This window comes from Coregonus lavaretus (assembly GCF_964263955.1).
Source record: "Coregonus lavaretus genome assembly, chromosome: 23".
Lineage (NCBI taxonomy): Eukaryota > Metazoa > Chordata > Actinopteri > Salmoniformes > Salmonidae > Coregonus > Coregonus lavaretus.
Window position 1 is genome coordinate 16,649,111 of NC_140010.1, and position 20,726 is coordinate 16,669,836.

Sequence of the window (20,726 nt, forward strand, 5' to 3'; positions counted from 1 at the left end):
GAGAGAGGATACTTATTAAAAAGATCACAGTGCAGGAACAGGTATACATACAAATACAGGTACACAGACAAACTAAAGAATTCAATTCCGTTCATCTTTACTCACAATTTGTCTACACTTATAGAAGACTTACTTGAGTTGTTCCAGGGTTTTGTGGTCCAGGCTGAGGCGAGGGTTGCCAGTCAGATCCAGCTCCTGGAGTTTAGGAGGCAGGATCTCAGGCAGGCTGATCTCACTCAGCTTATTACAGCTCAGATCTACACACTGTGGAGAGAGGAGAGGGTTAACACACACACACATAAATATACAACCATCCTCACACACGCATGCACGCGCATGCACACACACATAAATATACATGCATTCACACACATGTGCGCGCGCACACACGCACACTCACACATTTCCGTCATATCTGCCTGACTGTCCTACCTTCATCTCCATAAGCTGCATGACCTCAGGGAAGACCTCTATGGTGTTGGAGTGGGCGATGAGTGTGTGCATGCGTCTGCAGTTCATGATGGTGGTGGGCACCGTCTTCAGCCTGTTCCCACTCAGGTCTACCTCCTCCAGCTCCTCCAACTTGGCCATTTTACTACAGATGAGGAAAAAGGAGAGTCAGTGAGTATTTACATAGAAGAGACAGTATATTGTAAGTGTGGTAGACAAAGAAAAAAGAGAGTTACAACAGTTATTTTGTGTGTGTGTGTGTGTGTGTGTGTGTGTGTGTGTGTGTGTGTATGTATGTATGTATGTATGTATGTGTGTGTGTGTGTGACTGGCAGTATGAAAATGTATGCACTCACTACTGTAAGTCGTTCTGGATAAGAGCGTCTGCTAAATGACTAAAATGTAAAAATTGTAATGTGTGTATACAGTATGTTTATTTTAATTATGTTTTATACCTTTATGTAACTAGGCAAGTCAGTTAAGAACAAATTCTTATTTACAATGATGGCCTACACCGGCCAAACCCGGACGACGCTGGGCCAATTGTGCGCCGCTCTATGGGACTCCCAATCACGGCTGGTTGTGATACAGCCTGGACTCGAACCAGGGGGTCTGTAGTGACGCCTCAAGCACTGAGATGCAGTGCCTTAGACCACTGCGCCACTCGGGAGCCTACATCTATCCCCTTACCTGGCAGGGAAGGTGTGCAGGTAGTTGTAAGCCATGTGTAGTACTCGGAGGTGTGTGTGTCCCGTCAGTAAGGAAACACACTTATCAGTCAGCCGGTTGTTGGTGAGGTACAGTTCTTGGAGGATGCTGTTGCTCTCCTCTGATAGACTGGAGGGAGGCAGGTGCTCCAGCTTATTGGCCGAGGCATTTAGGCACCGCAAACTGAAACAGGAAGTGAGCCCTAATGTCAGTCTTTCAACCATTACACATATTCTACCGGTGAAATAACTTGTCATAGCTTGTATTAACATGTTTAGTAAATAACTGAGTAATAATTTAAGGTCACCTCTTGTCATCAGGCTCTTGTATTGATCCTATTTTATCTCAACAATACCGCCATATAATTCATTTATTTTTTTAACACACTGAATGAGTTTAATTCAGTCCCATGTAATCACATTCATTGTATGTTTTAACATCCTATATTATAGTGTACAAAACATTAGGAACAACTGCTCTTTCCATGACATAGACTGACCATTTAAATCCAGTTGAAAGCTATGATCCCTTATTGATGTCACCTGTTAAATCCACTTCAATCAGTGTAGATGAACGGGAGGAGACAGGTTAAAGAAGGATTTTAAAGTCTCGATACAATTGAGACATGGATTGTGTATGTGTGCCATTCAGAGGGTGAATGGGCAAGACAAAATATTTAAGTGCCTTTGAACAGGGTATGGTAGTAGGTGCCAGGCGCACCGGTTTGAATGTGTCAAGAACTGCAACGCTGCTGGGTTTTTCACACTCAAAAGTTTCCTGTGTGTATCAAGAATGGTCCACCACCCAAAGGACATCCAGCCAACTTGACACAACTGTGGGAAGCATTGGTGTCAACATGGGCCAGCATCCCTGTGGAACGACGAATTGAGGCTGTTCTGAGGGCAAAGGGGGGTGCAACTCAATATTAGGAAGGTGTTCCTAATGTTTTGTACACTCAGTGTATGTCTATAATGATGTGCTACCTGTCAGATTTGAGGAAGAGGTTGCAGGGCAGCTCTGCTAGCTGGTTGTGTTGTACGTCCAACACCTCCAGTAGTGGGCGCTCTACTCTCTCAGGCAGCTTCTGCAGGTGGTTGTATCCTGCACTCAGCTTCCTCAGACTGCTGCTACACAGCAACCTGCCAGTAGGGGGAGTGGAGAGACGTCATTATCACAATCAGTAACAAAATCACTGTCACAATGGGCTGCATCTCAATGGTCAGAGTCAGACAGGGAGAGAAACAAGAGTTGCATCTCAATAGCCTAAAGTGGCTTCCTCTTCTCCTTTCCGTCATCTGCACTAATAAAGAAGTTAAGAGCAGGAATGGTGAAATAACAGGGGAGGGTAGCGCTTTTATTCCTGGGTTTACATTCACCCTTTTGCAGGTTTTACTATATCATTTCTTCCATTCTAGGCACATTTCCTAATCTGCTTGCATGCGCCTCCCCTACATCAAGGTGTTTTGGTACTTCCCTTATGCATTACACTTTTCCGAGCGCTAACTATACCACAGGCCAATATAGTCTACCAGTCTAACTGTCTATCCTGCCCTCTATCCACCATTCATAGTGACAATAGTGGTAGGTGGATTGTTTGTCCAGATCTGTAATAGGCTAACTAGCAATCCTATAAAGCTGCACCAATGTTCAATATAAGCGGAGAGGCAGCTCAAAAAGCTCCCCTATTGATCTTGTTCAGGGACAATACAATTATCCTACCTAGACTAGCCTTGAACACCACATTGCAAGGAATAATTGCATTATTGTTTTCAAATGAGTACAGAATTCTACTCTAGGCTGTAAACTGAAGTGAATATGTTATTTGAATAACGGAGCAAAAGCTCTGTGATTTGAATTTGGATCAGTTGTGGGTCTACTCTCTACAGTTTATAAGGCCTATAAAGGCACAGTAGCAGGTCAGTCTGGCTGTATTTTCAGTTCTGATACTGAATGCGCTGTCTGTTGCATCATCATTCTCCCAAGTCGTCCTATAATAATGTGGCCACATATGCTCCCAGCAGGCCCAGTTATTCAGGAAAGCTTAAAGTAAATATTCACCCATTTTGAATGTTATACTGTTTTTGGTGCATCTCTGATCAATGTTCTATTGATTCCCTGGGTCAATTCATGTTTTCATGTGTATCTGAGATATTGCCGTTCAAGCAGGCAGACATTCGGCTGGTATGACGTAGCATTGAGATAAAGTCGCTCTTACTACACTGGAAGTTAATAGGAATACGACTTTTAGATCACAAAAACGTCTATCATACATGTCAGATTTCAATACTGGCCAATGTCATAACGAGGTAGGTTGTCTTTTCTCGAATGAGCCATTGATCATATTTTCACGATATTCCTACCTCGAGAAATTAGCAATTTAACAGAGGGTTTAACACATTTCTCCTATTTGACTGCCTCTTCAGTCCATGGTGCATTGCATTGTGCCATTGCGAATGTCAGACTCCACTCTGTGAGGTACATCGATCTGCAGGTTGAACATGGTGAGATTGTAGACTCCTAAATTGAAAGTGCAGTTTGTTCAGGCGATTTTACAGCTAATTAGCTACTTCACATGCTGATTTTGACATTGGTATTATTGTGTGTAGATACGTTTGCTAGCGCTACCTAGCAAGCTAGCTAGCCCATAGAGAAAGCATTGCATTGTGGGTTTTGAAGTCGACTTGAGCTGCAACAGATTTACACAACGATTTTCACCTGTTGCTACCAACCTTATTATAACGACGAAATAAAACATTTGTTCACATATTAGTGTTATATAACACTGTAAATTATAGGAATGAGTGGTTTTGGGTGGATTTTTCCTTTAACGCGCTCTTCCTCCTCTCCAATTCGAGCGGCTATTCCTGGTGCACATACTGTAGAACCCATAACGCTTCAATATACTCTAAATATTTGTCATTTAACTTTTAATTTAAACTTTTCACAATGTTTTAATCTGATTAGGCTACTTAAAAAGTATCCTGTAGGCTACCTGCGCACGTTAATCCAAAATATAATTTAAGCATTCAAACTGCAGATTGTGGTGTTGAAAACGCAAACCATGATGTTGAAGCACCCAAAGTTGGTATGCTTTGCTTATTGGTTGTGGTGCATTGGAAGAGATGCCTGTTGGTGGAGAATTTGTTGAATATATTTTATGTAATTATAAATATAGCATAAAAACATTTGTGATGGGGGGGGGGTGGAAATCGCTACAATTACATATCGGGATATTGTTTTTGACTATATATCGTATCGTATTGACAATATTGCAATATTATTTTGGCGCTAGTTGGCTGTACCTGCACCAAAAGTCCTTCATAGCTTGCTTTCAGCACTTTTATTTCCATGACTGATCAAAACTCATTTTCTCATGGCTCTGTCTTGTCCCTCTGCAGCAAACATATGGTGAGCAATATGTTTGGAACACCGAATCGCAATAAAATCACAGTATTGAATCGCAATACATATAGAATCATGAGAATAGCAATACATACAGTATCATATCGGCACCTAAGTATCATGATAATATTGTATTGTGAGGTCCCTGGCTATTCGCAGCCCTGATAAAACAATTGAAAATCTGATTTCCACCTAACTGATCATTCTCTGCAGCCGGCTCTGATAATAATAATAATAATAATAATAATTGGTTATTTAGCAGACGCTCTTATCCAGAGCGACTTACAGGAGCAATTAGGGTTAAGTGCCTTGCTCAAGGGCACATCGACAGATTTTTCACCTAGTCGGCTTGGGGATTAGAACCAGCGACCTTTCGGTTACTGGCACAACGCTCTTAACCACTAAGCTACCTGCCGCCCTGATCATAGTGTACAGTGCATTCGGAAAGTATTCAGACCCCTTTACCTTTTCCACATTTTGTTACGTTACAGCCTTATTCTAAAATGGATGAATAAAAAAAAAATCCTTATCAATCTACACACAATAACCCATAATGACAAAATTAAAAACAGGTTTTTGGAAATGTTTGCTAATTTATTCATTTTTTTTTTTTTCAATATCTTATTTACTTAAGTATTCAGACCCTTTGCAATGAGACTCGAAATTGATTCACGTCAACATCCCTGCCCCACCCCCATCCCCTGCCTTCTATTACGATCCAGTTTAGACAACCCCCCCATATATATTTGTGTATTTTACATTTTGGGGGAACTCAGTCGGGTTAGAATAGTAGAATACACAAGGTGCAATTTCGAAATTTGGTTGTGCAGCAGCAGTTTTTCGCTTGTTATTTCAGTCACTGATAGCCTGTGTCACGGTTTCGGCCGAGGCTGCTCCTCCTCCTGGTTCGGGCAGGCTTCGGCGGTCGTCGTCCCCGGAGTACTAGCTGCCACCGATCTATGTTTCATGTTCGTTTGGTTTTGTCTTGATGTTGTACACCTGTGTCTTGTTAGTCCTCGTTAGTGTCCTATTTAGTTCTCATTGTGTGTGTTTGTCTTTGTGTGTGATTGCTCTTCTGTTTTGTGTTGGAGCTACGTACTTCCCTCCAGTGTTTTGGAGAGGTTTTTCGCACATGTTAGTGCGCCGGTTGTTTGACGCCTGTGTGCGCCGTTATTTCGCCTTCGGGCTTATTGTGCTTATTTTCTACGTGAATATTGCACTAAAGTCTTTTGGACTGAGCTTCTGCGTCCTGCGCTTGATTCATGCACCACACCCACCTTCAGCACCCCTTGACAGAATCACACACCAAAATGGAATCAGCAGGATCTGCAGTTACGCCTGAGTCGCTCGAGGAGCATGTTCGCGGCCAAGATGACCAGATACGACAACTGGGGACCGCTCTACAGGACGTCATCAACACCCTGCACCGATGGGAGGCCAGCGGGGTACCCACACCTCCACCTACCCTGCCAACCCCATCGGCCGGTCCACCAGTCCCAGGTCCGGAACCCAGGGGGATTCGGCTCTCGCTCCCGAGGGCGTATGACGGAACAGCTGCCGGGTGTCAGGGGTTCCTCCTGCAGGTGGAGCTCTACCTGGCCACTGTACACCCGGTGCCCTCGGGACACGAGAGCGTTTCCGCCCTCATCTCCTGTCTCACGGGCAAGGCGTTGGAGTGGGCTAACGCAGAGTGGAGGAAGATGGACGCCAACACCATCTCCTACGCCGAGTTCTCCCGCCGCTTCAAGGCCGTGTTCGACCATCCACCTGAGGGCAAAGCGGCGGGGGAGCGTCTAGTCCACCTTAGACAGGGGAGGAGGAGCGCACAGGCGTTTGCTCTAGAGTTCCGGACTCTAGCGGCAGACGCAGGGTGGAATGAACGGGCCCTCATCGACCATTTTCGATGTAGCCTACGGGAGGACTTCAACGTGAGTTGGCCTGCAGGGATACCCATCTCACCTTCGACCAGTTGGTCGATATGTCCATCCGTCTGGACACCCTGCTGGCCACCCGTGGACGTCCCGAGGGGGGTCCGTCCATTCCGCCCTCCGGCACCTCCGAGCCGAGCCCTATGGAGCTCGGGGGTGCCGGCGCTAGAGAAAGGAGGAGGAGGAGCCCGAGGGGGCCTGTCTCCTGCACCAAGTGCGGTCGTGGAGGGCACACTGCGGCCAGGTGCTGGGGAGGGTTCTCCGGGGGAGAAGACAACAGGCCACGCACTGGGGGGGCCTCCCAGGTGAGTAGACGTCCCACTTACCCAGAGCTTTCTGTTGCGCACTTTTGTATACCAGTGTGTTTTCCACAGGTTGCACCTCATTCCCAGCATAAGGCGCTAGTGGATTCAGGCGCAGCTGGGAATTTTGTTGATCAGAAGTTTTGTTTAGATTTAGGGATCCCTCTCCTACCTGTTGACAAACCTTTTCCCGTTCATGCCTTAGATAGCCGCCCGTTGGGGTCGGGGTTGATTAGGGAGATCACAGCACCACTTAGGATGTGTGCGCAGGGGGGTCATGAAGAGACTATACAGCTGTATCTGATCGACTCTGCTGCGTACCCAGTGGTGCTGGAAATTCCCTGGTTAAGCACCCATAACCCTGCTATTTCGTGGCAACAGAGGGCTCTCGATGGGTGGTCTGCTCAGTGCGAGGGGCGATGTCTGGGTGTTTCCGTGGGGGCGACTTCGGTGGAAAGTCCAAACCAAGTGCCCGCACTGCACATTCCGCCTGAATATGGGGATTTAGCTCTCGTGTTTAGTAAAACTAGGGCGACGCAGTTGCCTCCTCATAGACAGGGGGATTGTGCGATTGATCTCCAGGCAGGAGCAGCGCTCCCACGGAGCCACGTGTATCCTTTGTCTCAAGAGGAGAGAAAAGCTATGGAGACTTACATAGCCGAATCTTTGAGACAGGGATACATTCGGCCCTCCACTTCTCCCGCCTCCTCGAGCTTCTTTTTTGTGAAGAAGAAAGATGGAGGGTTGCGCCCGTGCATTGATTACCGTGGTCTCAATCAGATTACTGTGAAATACAGTTATCCACTCCCTCTGATTGCGACCATGACAGAGTCATTGCATGGAGCGCGGTTTTTCACAAAATTGGATCTCAGGAGCGCGTATAACTTGGTGCGCATTAGGGAGGGCGACGAATGGAAGACAGCGTTTAGTACCACGTCAGGTCATTTCGAATATCTCGTCATGCCATATGGGTTGATGAATGCTCCATCAGTCTTCCAATCCTTCGTAGATGACATTTTCCGGGATATGCAGGGACAAGGGGTGGTCGTGTACATTGATGACATTCTGGTGTACTCGTCTACCCGAGCCGAGCATATAACCCTGGTGCGTCGTGTATTGAGGAGGCTGTTGGAGCACGACCTATATGTCAAGGCAGAGAAATGTCTGTTTTTCCAGGAGTCGGTCTCCTTTTTGGGTTATCAGTTGTCCGCGTCAGGGGTGAGAATGGAGGTGGATCGTGTGTCCGCTGTGCGTAATTGGCAAACTCCAACCACTGTAAAAGAGGTGCAGCAGTTCTTGGGCTTTGCGAATTACTACCGGAGGTTTATCCGGGGTTTTGGACAGGTGGCAGCTCCCATCACGTCCCTTCTGAAAGGGGGTCCGGTGCGCCTGCAGTGGTCAGCTGATGCAGACAGGGCCTTTAGGAGACTGAAGGACCTGTTTACGTCGGCTCCGGTGCTGGCGCATCCGGATCCCGCATTACCCTTTCAGGTTGAGGTAGACGCGTCTGAGGCTGGTATAGGGGCCGTTCTCTCTCAACGGTCCGGCACGCCACCTAAACTCCGCCCCTGTGCTTTTTACTCAAAAAAGCTCAGCCCGGCGGAGCGTAACTATGACGTTGGGGACAGGGAGCTGTTAGCTGTAGTTCAAGCCCTTAAGGTGTGGAGGCATTGGCTTGAGGGGGCTCAACACCCTTTCCTCATTTTGACTGACCATCGGAACCTGGAGTACATCCGGGCAGCGAGGAGACTGAACCCTCGCCAGGCTCGATGGGAGTATGTTTCTCACCAGGTTCGTATTTAAAATCACGTACATCCCTGGGTCCCAGAATGGTAAGGCAGATGCGCTGTCCCGGCGGTATGACACGGAGGAGAGGTCCGTTGAGCCTACTCCCATACTACCGGAGTCTTGCCTTGTGGCACCGGTGGTGTGGGAGGTCGATGCCGAAATCGAGCGAGCGTTGCGTACCGACCCCAGCCCTCCACAGTGTCCTGAGGGTCGGAAGTACGTTCCGCTCCAGATTCGGGATCGACTCATTTACTGGGCTCACACGTCACCCTCCTCTGGACATCCGGGTATTGGCCGGACAGTGCATTGCCTTAGCACTAAATACTGGTGGCCCACTTTGGCTAGGGATGTGAGGGTTTATGTCTCGTCCTGCTCGGTGTGCGCCCAGTGTAAGGCGCCCCGACATCTGCCCAGGGGTAAGTTACAACCCCTGCCCGTTCCACAACGACCATGGTCCCACCTCTCGGTGGATTTTGTGACAGACCTTCCCCTCTCTCAGGGGAATACCACCATCCTGGTCGTTGTGGACCGGTTCTCTAAGGCCTGTCGTCTTCTCCCTATGTCGGGTCTTCCTACTGCCCTACAGACCGCTGAGGCCCTATTTACCCACGTCTTCCGGCATTACGGGGTACCCGAGGATATAGTGTCTGATCGAGGCCCCCAGTTTACCTCCCGTGTTTGGAGAGCGTTTATGGAGCGGTTGGGGGTCTCGGTTAGCCTTACCTCAGGGTACCACCCGGAGAGTAACGGGCAGGTAGAACGTGTCAACCAGGATGTGGGTAGGTTTCTGAGGTCGTATTGCCAGGGCCGGCCGGAGGAGTGGGCACGGTACATTCCCTGGGCCGAGATGGCCCAGAACTGCCTCCGCCACTCCTCTACCAACCTAACCCCCTTCCAATGTGTGTTAGGTTACCAGCCGGTTCTGGCACCTTGGCAGCAGAGCCAGATCGAGGCCCATGCGGTGGATGATTGGATGAGGCGCACCCGGAGATCGAGTCTGGCTCTCTACCAGAAACCTACCCCTCCGCCTGCCCTGCCGGAAGCTGGGTCGGCGGTTTGTGGGGCCCTTTAAAGTCCTGAGAAGATTGAACGAGGTGTGTTATAGGTTACATCTACCTGTTGAGTATAAGAATATTAACCCCTCGTTCCATGTGTCTCTTCTCAGGCCGGTGGTAGCTGGTCCACTCCAGGACAATGAGATAGGGGAGACTCCTCCGCCCCCACTGGACATCGAGGGGGCTCCGGCGTACACCGTTCGGTCCATCTTGGACTCAAGACGCCGGATGGGGGGTCTCCAGTATCTCGTGGAGTGGGAGGGGTACGGCCCGGAGGAGCGGTGCTGGGTGCCGCGGAGGGACATCCTAGACCCATCTCTCCTGTCGGAGTTCCACCGGGACCATCCCGCGCGCCCTGCTCCGCGTCCTCCTGGTCGTCCCCGAGGCCGGGGTCGGCGCACGGCTGGAGCCGCGCGTCAAGGGGGGGGTACTGTCACGGTTTCGGCCGAGGCTGCTCCTCCTCCTGGTTCGGGCAGGCTTCGGCGGTCGTCGTCCCCGGAGTACTAGCTGCCACCGATCTATGTTTCATGTTCGTTTGGTTTTGTCTTGATGTTGTACACCTGTGTCTTGTTAGTCCTCGTTAGTGTCCTATTTAGTTCTCGTTGTGTGTGTTTGTCTTTGTGTGTGATTGCTCTTCTGTTTTGTGTTGGAGCTACGTACTTCCCTCCAGTGTTTTGGAGAGGTTTTTCGCACATGTTAGTGCGCCGGTTGTTTGACGCCTGTGTGCGCCGTTATTTCGCCTTCGGGCTTATTGTGCTTATTTTCTACGTGAATATTGCACTAAAGTCTTTTGGACTGAGCTTCTGCGTCCTGCGCTTGATTCATGCACAACACCCACCTTCAGCACCCCTTGACAGCCTGTCAATTAGCCCATGTCAGCTAAATTTTTTTACATTGCTACGTCAGTTTAGTGGCCAGCTATCTAAACTTGTTGTCACGGCTGAATTACTGGCAGGGGGGCCCCCATTGATTTTGTTAGTCAATCTCCGTCAGAAAACTGCAAACATTTCTGTCCACCCTATGGCAAAATGTGTAAAATTGCAGGAAATAAGCTAGCTAATTTTCCTCAAAGCCCCATTGCAAAATGAGTAGAATGTGGGTGCGCACACCCGCAAGGAACTACGGCCCCTCATGATGAGTTCTGTTTTTTAGTGTCCCTCACCCCCATTAAAGTTGCCCATCCCTGATCTGAAGTGACCTTCTAGTGGGGGATATAAAAAGAGAGTTAGAGAGGATGGGATGGTTGTGACTATCAGGTTGATGTATTGTGCTAGGTGAGGGATAGAAGACTGTCCATGAGCAGGGCACACAGATATGCAATATTCCATTCTACACACAATGCTATGTGGCCGGAGGGATCAATGACACCACTGGCTGTGTCTCAACAGTTTGAACTAGCATCCTTGTTTCCTTTCCTTGTGTTCTTCCCTCCATGATCACTGATCTGGCAGGACATGAGAGGTAGAATCAACATGGTGGAATACCCATCCAGTGTTTTGACATCAGTGATTATGAAGGGAAGCAGACGAGGAAATTAAGCTGGGAGAATAGAAAGAGAGATTTGACAGTAGTGAGCCATTGGGAGCAGGGAACATTGAGAGAAACTGACTGTGCTGTGATAGGAGAGAATGTGAGCGAAAGAGAGATATAATGGGAGAGAGAGATAGAGAGAGAGACTGACCGTGCTGGGAGCTCAGTAACAAGGTTGTGGCTGAGGTCCAGAACTTCTAGTTTCTTAATCTCACACAGCCACTCTGGGATGGCCTCCATACGATTCCTACAGAACGAGAGAGGGAGAGGGGGAGAGAGAGAGGTCAGGTTTGAGGAGGCTTTGTGAGTATGTTGGATTTAAGAGAGTTTGTGTATTTTCAGCAATGTTGAGTGTGTTTATACGAGGGCATTGGCCTCACCTGGAGATGTCCATGTAGGTGAGGTTGGAGGGCACTGGACTGACATCTAGCTCCTGTAGCTCTGTAGAAGAGAACACATACGAGAGCACTAAACCACCAATGTGTGTGACATAAATGGAACCAGATACTGTAGCTAGGTAGTGATAGAGAAATGCAGTGATGGAGATTAAGAATGACACAGGCTATAATGGAGAAATCCCAAATGCAGCAGGCATAGATGGGCTCCGGGGTGAAGTTTCCGCTATTTACAGATCTGGGATCAGCTTCAACTCCCCCAATCCTAACCGTAATCATTGGTGTGGAAAATGCTAAACTGACCCAAGATCAGCGTCTAGGGGCAACTTCACCCTACACTATTACAAGCACAGCAAGCATAGATGAACTCAAACTGGGGAATCACCGTTGTTCTGTGCGTAGACAGCCTTGAGCATAGAGCCCTTGGCCTTGAGGGTGGCAATGTGGTTCCTCTCACAGTGGAGGACCTCCAGGCAGGGGAACAGGGAGATATCCAGCTCCTCCAGCCCGTTGTCACGCACGTCCAGCTGGGTCACGTGTCTCAGCAGGTCTGGTTCGTCTGGAACCACCACCCGGATCTTATTCAGCCTGATGGCACAGAGGTCAGAGGTTAGAGGTCTCATAACTGTACAGTAGGCAGTATGGCCCGTAGCATAATTAAACCTCCAGACGCAGACGTCAGATCAAAATCAATGTCTGTATGGATGGATATTTGATTGAGTTCTCAACTAAAGGAAATTCAATTTGAAATCAACTTTGATGGCCTGTTGTTGTTTTGTGGTTGACACCTGAGTTTAATTGAAATGAACACATTGTTTCAATATCTACAACCTCTAATAGATGGCCTGATATCTCATATAGGATGTGTGACTTAACAAAGGCGCTATCACTGTGTATTCACCATCAGGGTTACTCATTAACTGTTATACACTACCAGTCAAAAGTTTGGACACACCTACTCATTCAAGGGTTTTTCCTTATTTTTACAATTTTTTACATTGTAGAATAATAGTGAAGACATCAAAACTATGAAATGACACATATGGAACCATTTAGTAACCAGAAAAGTGTTAAACAAATCAAAATATATTTGAGATTTGAGATTGTTCAAATAGCCACTCTTTGCCTTCATGACAGCTTTGCACACTCTTGGCATTCTCTCAACCAGCTTCATGAGGTAGTCACCTGGAATGCATTTCAATTAACAGGTGTGCCTTCTTAAAAGTTAATTTGTGGAATGTATTTCCTTCTTAATTCGTTTGAGCCAATCAGTTGTGTTGTGACAAGGTAGGGGGGGGGGGGGGTATACTGAACATACCCCTATTTGGTAAAAGACCAAGTCCATATTATGGCAAGAACAGCTCAAATAAGCAAAGAGAAACGACAGTCCATCATTACTTTAAGACATGAAGGTCAGTCAATACTGAATATTTCAAGAACTTTGAAAGTTTCTTCAAGTGCAGTCGCAAAAACCCTCAAGCGCCATGATGAAACTGGTTCTCATGAGGACCGCCACAGGAATGGAAGACCCAGAGTTACCTCTGCTGCAGAGGATAAGTTCATTAGAGTTACCAGCCTCAGAAATTGGAGCCCAAATAAATGCTCCACAGAGTTCAAGTTACAGACACATCTCAACATCAACTGTTCAGAGGGGATTGTGTGAATCAGGCCTTCATGGTCGAATTGCTGCAAAGACACCACTACTAAAGGCCACCAGTAAGAAGAAGAGACCTGCTTGGGCCAAGAAACACGAGCAATGGACATTAGACCGGTGGAAATGTTTTCCTTTGATCTGGAGTCCAAATTTGAGATTTTTGGTTCAAACCGCCATGTCTTTGTGAGACTCGGTGTGGGTCAACGGATTATCTCTGCATGTGTAGTTCCCACCGTAAAGCATGGAGGAGGAGGTGTTATGGTGTGGGGGTGCTTTGCTGGTGACACTGCCTGTGATTTATTTAGAATTCAAGGCACAATTAACTAGCATGGCTACCACAGCATTCTGCAGCGATATGCCATCCCATCTGGTTTGGGCTTAGTGGGACTATAATTTGTTTTTCAACAGCACAATGACCCAACACACCTCCAGGCTGTGTAAGGGCTATTTTACCAAGAAGGACAGTGATGGAGTGCTCCATCAGATGACCTTGCCTCCACAATCCCCCGACCTCAACCAAATTGAGATGGTTTGGGATGAGTGAAGGAAAAGCAGCCAACAAGTGCTCAGCATATGTGGGAACTCTTTCAAGACTGTTGGAAAAGCATTCCAGGTGAAGCTGGTTGAGAGAATGCCAAGAGTGTGCAAAGCTGTCATCAAGGCAAAGGGTGGCTGTTTGAAGAAATACAAATATTAAATATATTTTGATTTGTTTAACACCTTTTTGGTTACTACATGATTCCACATGTGTTATTTCATAGTTTTGATGTCTTCACTATTATTCTACAATGTAAAGAATTGTAAAAGATAAAGAAAAACACTTGAATGAGTAGGTGTGTCCAAACCTTTGACTGGTACTGTAGGTGCCAGCTGACCTGACACTTGGCACATTTATACATTTCTGTACAAGACTGGAAAAAGCTGCACCCACCGACAAAAATAACAGAACAGACCACACCTCACCATCATCATCTCGATCTACACTCATGTGTGATCTTTGGTCCTGAGCTTGAGAACATGATGTAGAGGCACTTCAGTTATTATCTCCCAACACTGTGAGGAGTGATGTATTAACTAGACAAATAATGCTAAGTCACTCAAGGTCTGCTCTTTGCCAAGCAGGAGGGAGAACACCGCTATAGTAATCATTACGAGACTTTCCAAGCTGACTCTCTGTTTAGCCTGGTTACAAGCTAACGGTCTGTTTAGCCTGGTTCTGTTCCATACTGACTGTCTGTTTAGCCTGATTCTGTGAGATCATCTGATCCTAGATCTGTGGTTAAAGGCAACATGTACCTTGACCTCTGTGTCTTTGCCTGTTTAGCCTGGTTCTGTTCCATGCTGACTGTCTGTTTAGTCCGGTTCTGTCCCATACTGATTGTCTGTTTAGCCTGGTTCTGTTTCATACTGACTGTCTGTTTAGCCTGGTTCTGTTTCATACTGACTGTCTGTTTAGTCTGGTTCTGTTTCATACTGACTGTCTGTTTAGTCCGGTTCTGTCCCATACTGATTGTCTGTTAAGCCTGGTTCTGTTTCATACTGACTGTCTGTTTAGCCTGGTTCTGTTTCATACTGACTGTCTGTTTAGCCTGGTTCTGTTCCATGCTGACTGTCTGTTTAGCCTGGTTCTGTTTCATACTGACTGTCTGTTTAGCCTGGTTCTGTTTCATACTGACTGTCTGTTTAGCCTGGTTCTGTTCCATGCTGACTGTCTGTTTAGCCTGGTTCTGTTTCATACTGACTGTCTGTTTAGCCTGGTTCTGTTTCATACTGACTGTCTGTTTAGCCTGGTTCTGTTTCATACTGACTGTCTGTTTAGCCTGGTTCTGTTCCATACTGACTGTCTGTTTAGCCTGGTTCTGTTTCATACTGACTGTCTGTTTAGCCTGGTTCTGTTTCATACTGACTGTCTGTTTAGCCTGGTTCTGTTTCATACTGACTGTCTGTTTAGCCTGGTTCTGTTTCATACTGACTGTCTGTTTAGCCTGGTTCTGTTTCATACTGACTGTCTGTTTAGCCTGGTTCTGTTTCATACTGACTGTCTGTTTAGCCTGGTTCTGTTCCATGCTGACTGTCTGTTTAGTCTGGTTCTCGACTCATACAGTATAGTTTCCTCTCATTGTTTGAGTTTTGCAATAGAGAGATACTGTAACTCCGGTCAAACGTGTCTAGACATGGATGGGTTTATAAGCATTGTGTGATTGGATTGTAACCAAAATCAGATTAAATATTTCCCACCAGATGTTTAGACGTGATTTCGGCTAGGTGTACATTGTGATCAGATCATAAGAATGGACGAAAGGCTTGGTGTTTATCTTGTGACCACGTCTCCATGCATCTGCCATAACTGTACATGCAGTGGGGAAAAATGGGACACCAGATGGTTTGGGCTGGGTGCAAAGCCTGTTACCTACTTGTTATGAGGATACACTGTGACTGGAGATAGGATCTGAATAAAGAGTGTCTCTATCTAGCCGCATACCGTAGGTCGACATGTTTGAACCGGAGCAGTCTGAAGCTCTGCAGCACCAGTGTGTCCAGGCTGTTTCCAGCCATACACAGTCTCTCCATGGAGGTCAGCCGCTCCAGCACCTGGGGCACGTGGGTAAACTGGTTGAAGGACAGGCCCAGGTAGCCCAGTCTCTGGAGAGAGCCCAGCTCACTGGGTAACTCACTCAGACAGTTACCGTCCAGGAGAAACGTCTGCAGACTGAAGAGAGGGAGAGAGAAAGAGAGAGAGAGAGAGAGAAAGAGAGAGAGAGAGAGAGAGAGAGAGAGAGAGAGAGAGAGAGAGAGAGAGAGAGAGAGAGAGAGAGAGAGAGAGAGAGAGAGAGAGATGGGAGGGAGAGCATCATGTGAGTAGACAGCACTTTAACGTGTGAAAAACGTTTAGGAGCACCAGAAAGTAATAATATATTACTTTATTTGATTGCATATAGCCTCTATTAGGCTTAGACTGTATGAATTCAAGCTACTTTTGAAGCACATGTTGTACCCTAGAATCGAATATGTAATCCCGTAAAGACATTTGTGTATTATAAAAAACTCACATTTTTATAACACTGTCTCTTTAAGAAAGTCAAGTTTGTGAGTGACAATATCTAAGAGATCTGTCATTCATTCATTTGCTATGACAGAGAGGAAGAGGCAAAGCGAGAGGTTTTACTCTGCCCAAAATCTGTCCATGAAAACAAGTCCACGAAGTGAGGAATTTTTGTATGGAGGTCAATGAGTGTCGAATTTTGTGAAGCAGAAATGTAATTGCTAATTTTCTATGTGAACCATATTTGATCAAATAGAAGTTTCGTAATGGTTAGGTTGTTACGAATGCACTGATATAAGGGGACGCACGTGGCATTTCAGAAACTTTTAAAAAACGACTTTATATCCGAGTTGTGCTGGTTGTTCACATGTGTATCTGCCCTCTCATTGGCTAGAATGGTCCCACGGGATCTCGCCTCCTCCCACCTGCCTTCTAACTTTGAGGACATGTATTTTCATAGTCACATGACTATCTTGTCAATATAATAGAACATCTTTGGCTATGATATGATGATTGGTCTCCTGAAGAAGCTATCCGCACAGACTTTCTAAACCCAAAGGCGCAACATCGTGAGACTTCTAGGAACGCTTGCGAAACAGACCAAGCAGACCAGGCTGGAGTTTGGGGTTTGAGAAGTCAATGAGAGAAGTGAAAAATTATTCCTTAGTTGTTAATTTTCTCGAAATCTAAAGGCCTAGATTTGAGCCGATGTCTTAAGTAGTAGAACATGTTATTACTCCAAACTGACACGTTTTCATTTTCTTTAAAAACTCCTTAACATCGAAGGAGTGCCTTTGATTTGCCGGCCTGCACATGCGCAGTTCAGCACGAGACGACCGTTTAGGGCTGTCCCCGACTAAAAATGTTTTTAGTTGACCGAGAATCGTCTGTTCTTTTGACCAATCGATTGGTCAAAATGTTCAAATGTGTATTTTTTCCATATATAGACACATCCAATGTGTTTCAATCAAATCAACTAAATGCACTGAGCTTGTCTGATGCTTTAAGCGCACTGTTTGATGAAATAATTAAGACCCACAAATGACTAGAGGGAGTCCAACCACAATTGATTTGATTGTGCCGGGCCGCGCTCAGACTTGCTGCGCTGTGTTATTTTTTTTTTTACAGAGAGTGACTATGTGACTAGCACCTGTTGTCTCTCTCTCCTCCATGCTGCAGCGACCACCACAGAACATCAACAGTGTTCATCGCGCTGTCCGTCATGAATGACTTGTATGCTGTGTGATGACATGAACAAATTAATGATTGATTGATACAGTAGCCTATATAGCTATTGAAATATAGGCCTAAGAGTAAGTTACGGTATTAAGACTAAACAGGATGCGCTCTTAGGCCTACAGCTCAATGGTGATTATACAAGGCTGCTATACTAAGCCTACTAATTATAATGACATTACATATTTTTATAATGTGGATCATAATAATAATAACAATAAGGAGATCAAGAAAAAGGAGGGTTATTATTATTATTGGGAACAGTGTAAACAACACTAAAGAAACTATAAATAATACCAGAGAGGCTGTTCTAACAAAAAATGTGTAAAGTCTTTATTACAGTATAGTAAAGATTAAAAAACGAATTTGTTAATTAGTTTATCCGACATGTTGTGCTTGCAAGAGGCTAGGTGCTCACTGAATCAGTAGGCTTTTAAACAAACATTCAAACAGGCAACAGAAGCAGGATCTGTCTTATTTCTGTAGATACAGTTGAAGTCGGAAATTTACATCCACTTAGTTTGGAGTCATTAAAACTCGTTTTTTCAACCACTCCACATATTTATTGTTAACAAACTATAGTTTTGGCAAGTCGGTTAGGACATCTACTTTGGCCATAATAACCATTGTTATGTTTGCAGGAAAAGGGGGGGGGGGCTTGCAAGCCGAAGAACACCATCCCAACCGTGAATCACGGGGGTGGCAGCATCATGCTGTGGGGGTGCTTTGCTGCAGGAGGGACTGGTGCACTTCACAAAATAGATGGCATCATGAGGAAGGAAAAATATGTGGACATATTGAAGCAACATCTCAAGACATCAGTCAGGAAGTTAAAGCTTGGTCGCAAATGGGTCTTCCAAATGGACAATGACCCCAAGCATACTTCCAAAGTTGTGGCAAAATGGCTTAAGGACAACAAAGTAAAGGTATTGGAGTGGCCATCACAAAGCCCTGACCTCAATCCTATAGAACATTTGTGGGCAGAACTGAAAAAGCGTGTGCTAGCAACTCAGTTACACCAGCTCTGTCAGGAGGAATGGGCCAAAATTCATCCAACTTATTGTGGGAAGCTTGTGGAAGGCTACCCGAAACGTTTGACCCAAGTTAAAAAATTTAAAGGCAATGCTACCAAATACTAATTGAGTGTATATAAACTTCTGACCCTGGGAATGTGATGAAAGAAATAAAACCTGAAATAAATCATTCTCTCTACTATTATTCTGACATTTCACATTCTTAAAATAAAGTGGTGATCCTAACTGACCTAAGACAGGGAATTTTTACTAGGATTAAATGTCAGGAATTGTGAAAAACTGAGTTTAAATGTATTTGGCTAAGGTGTATGTAAACTTCCAACTTCAACTGTATCTATGGATGATTTATAAAGCCAGGCACATTTCACAGTTAGGCTATTGATTTTAGACCTAATTAAAGTTGGTTTCCTCACTCCTCACTTTTCTTAGACAATTAAGGCAAGGGCTGTTTTCTCGTCTCCTAACTCTGCTACTGCCTCCGCCGCATTGTTCTCAACACTAATATGCAGGTTAACTTTGCTATTATGCACATAGCAACATGGTCTAGGAAAAGGCGCCAATTCAACAGCACACTGTGTTTCAGAACCGCGGACAGCCACCACAATTTGTTATAAAATAATATCATTTTTATTAGTGTTGCAGCATTGCTCTTATGTAATATAACCACATACAATTTCAGTAGCACATGTCTTAGAGTGATGACTGTGCCACCCCCACATACATTTCATTTCATCCAAACTGCTCACGTGCATCAACGAGCGTTTACGTCGCCAGGGGCTCAAACAGAACCATCTCTTCATTGGTTTTTAGGAGCATATACCCACGTGGGTGATTGAAAGAGGAACTGAGGTCCACAGTCCAGTTGGTGGCAGTATTGCACCTTAAAGTTGGTTGCCAACTGCCATCTAAAGTCCACAGAAGAAGAAGAAGCCTAAGAGATTACTAGAAACTAACTAGGTTTCACCTTTTATCTGTGAATTATTTGTCGGAGTAGAGAACACACGATTTTGTGTGATTCAAAATGGGTAAAGATTCTACAAAGATCCAGAATAAAAGGACATTGTGCATTTCAAGTAAAATAACAACCCAATGTTTATATCCCAGGTCAAATTAGCTAGCAACAGCAAGCTAGCTAGCTAAATGTCTATGAATGTTTCATATGTGTTTCGACCTGTCCCCAAATTAATATAGTTGGTTCAGAGATTGTTTTGATATTTCAACATGCGTGTCCTGATCGCATCTGGTGTGGATGGACAAAATCAACATGTAAATGGGGTCAGCCCTATGCCTATTAGACCCGATGACGTGTTTCTACGCATGCGCTTAGCTAGCCAACGTCGCCATGACATCGCCTACAAGCGTTATCAGGGATTTCTATTGGAGAAGCAGTTTCTGCCTATCTTCATAATGTACTGTCTTTGCTATCACTTTTCCTTTCTTTCTGTGCCCCCACATGTTTGGATGTACTGGTAAAGTAACCAGGTTGTTAACTAGGAAGCTAATGAAGTAACATGACTGAACAAGGTGTAAACGAATGCCCACGAGTAGTTTTAGAATGGCCCGCAACATGGTTTATGAATGTAAAATGGGGCCCAACAATCCACTGACTATAGGAAGAAAAAAACATTGTGCTGGTAATATGGGTCATATCTTTTGAAATGTTTGGGCTAGAAACAATCAGTTTTCTCAGTGGTAATGGTGCAGCCGTCAAAGTAAAAAATTTATTTTCATCTCTAGGGCAGTCTGGAACAACGGTACAGCGAAGCCTAATCATTACAACAATTATTATATGGGTAAAATACAGTTTTGCCGCACTGGTGCTCCCAAAATGTCAGGCCGCACAGCAAAATATATAGGATTATATACAAATCAGTTCTGATTTTTCGGACATTTCTCTGTTCTTTCAAGAATCCCTGTCCAATGCATGGTGATCAAGTACAATCAAAAGAGCTTAATTACAAACAGTTAATTCCCTTTTGAACAACGTTCCTCACCACATTCTGATACTAAGGCCGATCTCGCTATAGCCGGTAGGTGGCAGCATTAGCATTGAGGCTGAGAGGGCTTACTGGGGAAGCCACAGGCTTATTCCAGATCCTTCCATATGAGAGGAGAGGAGCTCAGCTATGCTGCTGCTGAGAGGGAGCACGCATCACCTTATTACAGTTTCTCTCTTCTGTCCTAGATTAACGCCCCACTCT

General features: G+C 45.5%; 1 protein-coding gene across 1 annotated transcript in view; it reads right to left on the reverse strand.

The window, feature by feature from the left end:
• LOC311150638 (PH domain leucine-rich repeat-containing protein phosphatase 1-like) overlaps window positions 1–20,726 on the reverse strand; it is a 92,731-nt gene that overhangs the window by 5,213 nt on the left and 66,792 nt on the right. The window contains exons 6-13 of the mRNA XM_084188129.1: window positions 15,695–15,922; window positions 11,944–12,146; window positions 11,544–11,604; window positions 11,315–11,410; window positions 2,142–2,297; window positions 1,141–1,341; window positions 433–595; window positions 134–264 (exon numbers count right to left, since the gene is read on the reverse strand). Of these exons, the coding sequence (XP_084044255.1) occupies window positions 134–264; window positions 433–595; window positions 1,141–1,341; window positions 2,142–2,297; window positions 11,315–11,410; window positions 11,544–11,604; window positions 11,944–12,146; window positions 15,695–15,922 (1,239 nt within the window). The remainder of the gene's footprint in view (window positions 1–133; window positions 265–432; window positions 596–1,140; window positions 1,342–2,141; window positions 2,298–11,314; window positions 11,411–11,543; window positions 11,605–11,943; window positions 12,147–15,694; window positions 15,923–20,726) is intronic.